The sequence below is a fragment of the Toxorhynchites rutilus genome, chromosome 2, assembly GCF_029784135.1.
Source record: "Toxorhynchites rutilus septentrionalis strain SRP chromosome 2, ASM2978413v1, whole genome shotgun sequence".
NCBI classification, from domain to species: domain Eukaryota; kingdom Metazoa; phylum Arthropoda; class Insecta; order Diptera; family Culicidae; genus Toxorhynchites; species Toxorhynchites rutilus.
In genome coordinates this window covers 197,445,552-197,451,689 of record NC_073745.1, presented here as the reverse complement: position 1 = coordinate 197,451,689, position 6,138 = coordinate 197,445,552, and the positions used below count along the sequence as shown (strand labels likewise).

At 43.8% G+C, this 6,138-nt stretch overlaps 1 protein-coding gene across 1 annotated transcript; it reads right to left on the bottom strand.

Moving 5' to 3' along the window:
• Positions 1–323: 323 nt before the first annotated feature.
• LOC129766582 (uncharacterized) lies at positions 324–2,949 on the bottom strand. The gene is made up of 2 exons (XM_055767158.1): positions 2,726–2,949; positions 324–2,541 (listed from the first exon to the last, which is right to left on the bottom strand). Exons 1-2 carry the CDS (start codon positions 2,947–2,949, stop codon positions 324–326), a joined length of 2,442 nt encoding a protein of 813 aa, XP_055623133.1.
• Positions 2,950–6,138: the final 3,189 nt, after the last annotated feature.

Here is a 6,138-nt window from a genome sequence, read left to right as displayed (position 1 = left end):
CAGCGACTGTATTTCAAGCAATGCTTAAAGCTAAAATTAACAAACAAAATTCCATTTTCATTCATTATATAGGTTAAGGAATGACTCACATTTTTCCAGTGACGAAATTCTATCGAACCGCAATGTGGAAATCCAATTCTCCTCAAATATTCTAAATATAATATATAATTTTAGTATAAGTTTTAGTTTAACTTCATTATGTAACTTACGGTAGGCTAAATAGGTTTAAGCACTAGTGTAAATAGTTTTAAGTAATAGATTTAAGATATTCACTTTGTTTTAGGTAGATCTAAGAATTAGCGGTAAGTTTTCTATCATTTCTGTCACTTCTTTTGTTCCTGTTTCTGACTTTTTATCCGTTCATCATCTGTCATTTTCGTTACCTCATCGACCCGAAACGGGTGCTGCGGAGCAGGGTTCCCATCCGCAACATCCTCCCCCCCGTAACACTGGCCACCGGAGTCAGTTTTACCACCAGTCTCAACCTCCAACACTGCCAACTTTGATACTGGCCTACGCAGAATCCCCCTCGCAGTCTGAACTACAGCTTGCCGGACTCTTCCGTCCTTTCCAGCTACGACCTCCAGGACACGTCCACGCACCCATCCATTCCTTCTTGTCTCCTCCACTATAAGAACCAGATTTCCTATGGCTAAAGGTTTCGTTTCGCCAAACCATTTCGTTCGTTTGGTCAACGTAGGGAGGTATTCCCGGATCCAACGCTTCCAAAAAATATCCAGTTGGTGTTGAATCTGATACCAGGAGCTTTTGACCACCAGCGAAGAATCAGTAAATTCTGTTGACGGCTGGTGTACTCCGTTGGAACTTCCCAGGAGGAAGTGGTTTGGCGTGAGAGCCTCTCCTTCGTCTGCATCCAAGGGCAAATATGTGAGCGGTCGGCTGTTAACAATAGCCTCGGCCGCGACAACCAGCGTAACCAAACCCTCATCATCCAGCTTCCGGTCGTTGCAGTACGCAGTCTCCATAGCTGTCTTAATCGATCTCACCATCCTTTCCCAGGATCCGCCCATGTGGGGTGCCGATGGAGGTATGAAGACCCACTTTGTATTCGTGTTCGTGAACGTTTCTGCCAATTCCCCATTTATTTTGTCAATCATTTTCCTGAGCAGTCGATCGGCGCCCGTAAAGTTCGTGCCGTTGTCTGTGTAAATCTCTGCCGGTGAGCCGCGACGATTAACGAAGCGTGTGATGCATTTCACAGTGGATGGCGTAGAAAGGCTGTAGGCAACCTCAACATGAACTGCACGAGTAGTCAAGCAAGTGAACAAGCAAACCCAACGTTTAACTGCGCTTCTTCCAACTTTCACAAACAGCGGTCCGAACAAATCAATACCGGTGTGAGTAAATGGTCGTGTGAACGATGCTAATCGAGCCACTGGGAGTGGTGCCATTCGTGGAACAGTCGGTTTCGCCTTCATCAATTTGCACCACTGACACGCAGCAGCAATCTGCTTCACAACTGTCCGCAGTCGAGAGATGTGATAGAATTGCCGGATTTCATTCACCACGGTTTCAAAATTAGCGTGACCGAAAGCACGATGGAAGTAATCTACGATCAGTTCGGTAACAAAATGTTTCCTTGGGAGGATTACCGGATACCTAGTGTCGAATCGAATGTGCGAAGCAGCGCCAATTCTTCCGTCAATCCGTAGCACCCCGTATTCATCCACTGTTGGAGTGTTCTGATACAGATTACTTGACTTCGCTAGTTCCGCTTGTCCCCTCGACAATGTGACCATCTCTTCCGGATATGCTTGCCACTGCACCATCTTCATCAGTGTGTTCTTCGCTTTCTTCAATTCGTCTTGTGTTAGATACAACATTTCTGCCTCTTCTCCTCTACATCGGCGTCTACAGTTGTCAATGAAGCGGTGTACGTACGCTATTGCTCCCAGGAGACGACGCCATTTAGAGAAGCGTGTAAACTCCACGATAGCTTCAGGGAGAAGCGATTGTTGTATTATGTAGCATGGTCGGAGCTCCTCTTCTGGAGGAATAGAAGTTGTTGTCTGCTTGGGCCAGTTCTCCTCGGGTTGTTGAAGGAATTCCGGGCCTTTAAACCAGACGTCACCAGTTCCAGGACACGGATTCTTGCCCCATTTCGTAGCCGCATCCGCGGGATTTAATTTACTGGGGACCCAGCGCCACTGTGCAACCTCAGTTATTGATAGCAGTTCTCCAACGCGACACGCCACATATTGCTTATAACGACGATGATCGGCCCGTAACCAGGCCAGTACCGTTGCGGAATCACTCCAGAGAACGCATCGCTTCACTTCAACGGTGTGACTCTCCAAGACGGTTGTCATTAAACGGCTCCCCAAGACCGCTGCTTGCAGCTCCAAACGCGGAATCGAGAGCGGTTTCAGTGGCGCAACCTTTGTTTTTGCAGCAACCAACGAGCACTCAGCTTCACTCTCAAATTTGGCCGTTCTGAAGTAGGCTACGGCGGAAAACGCGGCTTCACTCGCGTCGACGAAGATGTGAAGTTGAAGAGCTTTGTAGGTGTCTGCAGTCGCTCTGGTGAAGTAGCACCGTGAGATCCGTAGGTCTTCAATCTTCGGAAACAACTCTGTCCACCTGGTCCATCGCTTAACTTGCACTGCACACGGGTGCCGCCGCGATTCGAACCCTCGCGGGTCTCCTCTCCACACAACGTGTACTGTCTCGCTCATAACAACAACATTCCGTGTTTACCGGATACCTAGTGTCGAATCGAATGTGCGAAGCAGCGCCAATTCTTCCGTCAATCCGTAGCACCCCGTATTCATCCACTGTTGGAGTGTTCTGATACAGATTACTTGACTTCGCTAGTTCCGCTTGTCCCCTCGACAATGTGACCATCTCTTCCGGATATGCTTGCCACTGCACCATCTTCATCAGTGTGTTCTTCGCTTTCTTCAATTCGTCTTGTGTTAGATACAACATTTCTGCCTCTTCTCCTCTACATCGGCTGGTCTCCTTTTAAGGCAACACTCGAGCGATGGCATATTTTTTTTCCTTTATCCATAATCCGTGATAAGTAGCATAGCAGATCCATAATCCGTGATAAGAAGCGCAGTTAAACGTTGGGTTTACTTGTTCACTTGCTTGACTACTCGTGCAGTTCATGTTGAGGTTGCCTACAGCCTTTCTACGCCATCCACTGTGAAATGCATCACACGCTTCGTTAATCGTCGCGGCTCACCGGCAGAGATTTACACAGACAACGGCACGAACTTTACGGGCGCCGATCGACTGCTCAGGAAAATGATTGACAAAATAAATGGGGAATTGGCAGAAACGTTCACGAACACGAATACAAAGTGGGTCTTCATACCTCCATCGGCACCCCACATGGGCGGATCCTGGGAAAGGATGGTGAGATCGATTAAGACAGCTATGGAGACTGCGTACTGCAACGACCGGAAGCTGGATGATGAGGGTTTGGTTACGCTGGTTGTCGCGGCCGAGGCTATTGTTAACAGCCGACCGCTCACATATTTGCCCTTGGATGCAGACGAAGGAGAGGCTCTCACGCCAAACCACTTCCTCCTGGGAAGTTCCAACGGAGTACACCAGCCGTCAACAGAATTTACTGATTCTTCGCTGGTGGTCAAAAGCTCCTGGTATCAGATTCAACACCAACTGGATATTTTTTGAAATTTTTGCTCGAGCTTGGATAGGGGGTCAGGGGAGACGACAACACTAGCGAACCGATACTGGATAGTTTCTACCGGGGCCAGCAGAAATCGCCCTTATCGCAAACAGAACAGATTCTCTTTATCCGTTCATCATCTGTCATTTTCGTTACCTCATCGACCCGAAACGGGTGCTGCGGAGCAGGGTTCCCATCCGCAACACTATATGTAGAGTATATGTGGAAATCACTACCCTCCCCTAATTTTCTTCACTTTTCCATTATTTCTCGCCGTATAAACTTTTCTTGGGTGAAAATGAACACAACAAAACAGACGGCTCAAACCAAGCGACTCGTTCTCGAGCCGAAACACCTTGGTTTTTACTTATGGAAATTGAAATAAATCGTTTCATATTTCAAGTCATTTTTGCAGTTGTGTTAAAAATGACTTGAAATATGAAACGATTTATTTCAATTTCCATAAGTAAAAACCATATACAATTTTACGCTTACACTAAATTTTACACAGTACACGATCGGTCATTGATATGAAATTTCACGAAGCGACCAACATTAAAGTTCCAAATTTAAATTTTATTTACTAGAATTAATCGTATCACTCACCTTACTTGCAATATAAAAATACCCCCGACTTGCATATACTTACAATGTCGATTTCCCCCAGGCAGATTTGTTTTAATGTCTCTGTTATTGAATACATTTCGGTAGGAACAAAAGTTCCCCCTACTTTCATGTATTTGCAATGACGATTTCCCCCAGGCAGCTTGGTTTTGATGTCTCTGTAAGGGACCCGTCGCATGTGTCGTCAATTTCGACCAATCAGAAGTGGGTATTTCCGTTAGGATAGGGGTTGAGGTTTTTCAATTGTTCGATAGTTAGTTACATGATATATACTATTTTATTCAATGTGAATAATTGTTATGGAGTGCCGAAATCGATTGACGCGAAAATTTCATCAATCCATCATGAAATGACTGAGCAATAAGCGTTTGAAATTGGACAATTTTCACGATGTGCTCGATTGTCGACTTTCAATTTGTACCCCAATATGTTCCCGAAAGACGTAATCCTACGTCAAAATTGATTTTTTTTTCAAATTTTTAGACTAGAATACCCTCTTAAAGAACGCAACATTGTGCTAATTTTAAATCCGACCGGATTCAGGAATAAGGGTTTATTTTACCGAAAAACACTTGAAGGGACTTATCTCAATCTGCGATTCGTTTTATAAACGCGACGAAAATTCATATTTGTAGCGAATTGTAAAGGGCAAATCATTTACAAGAATGTTGAGTTAAAAAAAATCTTAGCAAGTGAATGGAACCCCGAAGCAGGTTTTCGCTTGAAGAAAGTTATGGCTGGGTCTGGTAGGACTGGAAGAAAATCTGTATCATGAGCTTCTACCAAGCAACTAGTTTCGATGAATTCCAACAAGTACTGCTAGCAGCTGAACGTACGAAAATCAACGATCCAGAACCAGAGGATGGAATTCTCAAGTTGCTTGAAGAATGCTGAAATATCCATTAATCTATGATCGAAAAGATGTATGCCTACAAAAATATGCTTTTGGTTTTTTCCTTAGAATCGGCATGAATTTTTCAGGCCAATATTCAGCATGATTTATCAATTAAGGGTTGTAGGTCCACGGAATCATCGATCACGATGATACTGCAGATTTTTTGTTTTTACTAGGTTCATTATAGCCATCAGGCACTACCGAACCTGTAAAAGCGAAAGTCATTGATGTTTAGACGAGAACATTCTGTTTTCAAACAAAGTGGTTGATTTCATTATCTGATTTTCTGAAAACTCAAGCAGCCAGCCAGCTTTAACAAAAATACTCGAGAATAAGCTCACAAAGGGTATTTTAAAATGGATATGGAGATAACGTGAATGGAATTCGGAAGAAAATAATGAGCTCTCGGACAATGTTGAAAAACATCGAAGATTTCAAGACAAATCGTTACCATTGGTAAGGCTATAATTTTTATCAATAAACATATGGAAATTTAAGCGAAAAAATAGAATTTCTTGATTTTTTCCTCAAAACCGGAGGAATGTCCACGTGGACAACAGGGGGAGAGGTATAAGAAATGTCCACGCTTGTCCACGGAGGGGGAGGGGGGTGTCTAAAATCATGCTTTTTCTGTCCACGTGGTATGTGGACAGCCCCTTACTTGTCCTGAATTTCTTCAATCAACAGCTCGGCAATTAGGCTAATAATGTTATGTTTATATTTTCTTCGCTGTTGCCAGTGATGACAATCCTACAGTTACCAATACCGCGTAGTAAAATGTACCAATTGTAAGTAGGGATGTGTATTGCATCTGGCATTCATTTTACATACGGTTAGTAATATTTACAGAAAAAATGTACATTATACTTATGTTAGTGTTATCAAAGATTTGGTAGCATCTTTTAGTAAGCCATTTTCTGGGTGTAAGCGCAATAACCATTCGTGGCACCCCTCGATTTTG

What these genes read in the sequence shown, in the direction of transcription:
- LOC129766582 (XM_055767158.1), bottom strand. Translation starts at nt 2,949, where the DNA reads ATGTTGTATCTAACACAAGACGAATTGAAGAAAGCGAAGAACACACTG. An exon ending in CACATTCGATTCGACACTAG is followed by an intron (nt 2,542 to 2,725) that starts GTATCCGGTAAA and finishes CTACTTCACCAG; the next exon opens with AGCGACTGCAGACACCTACA.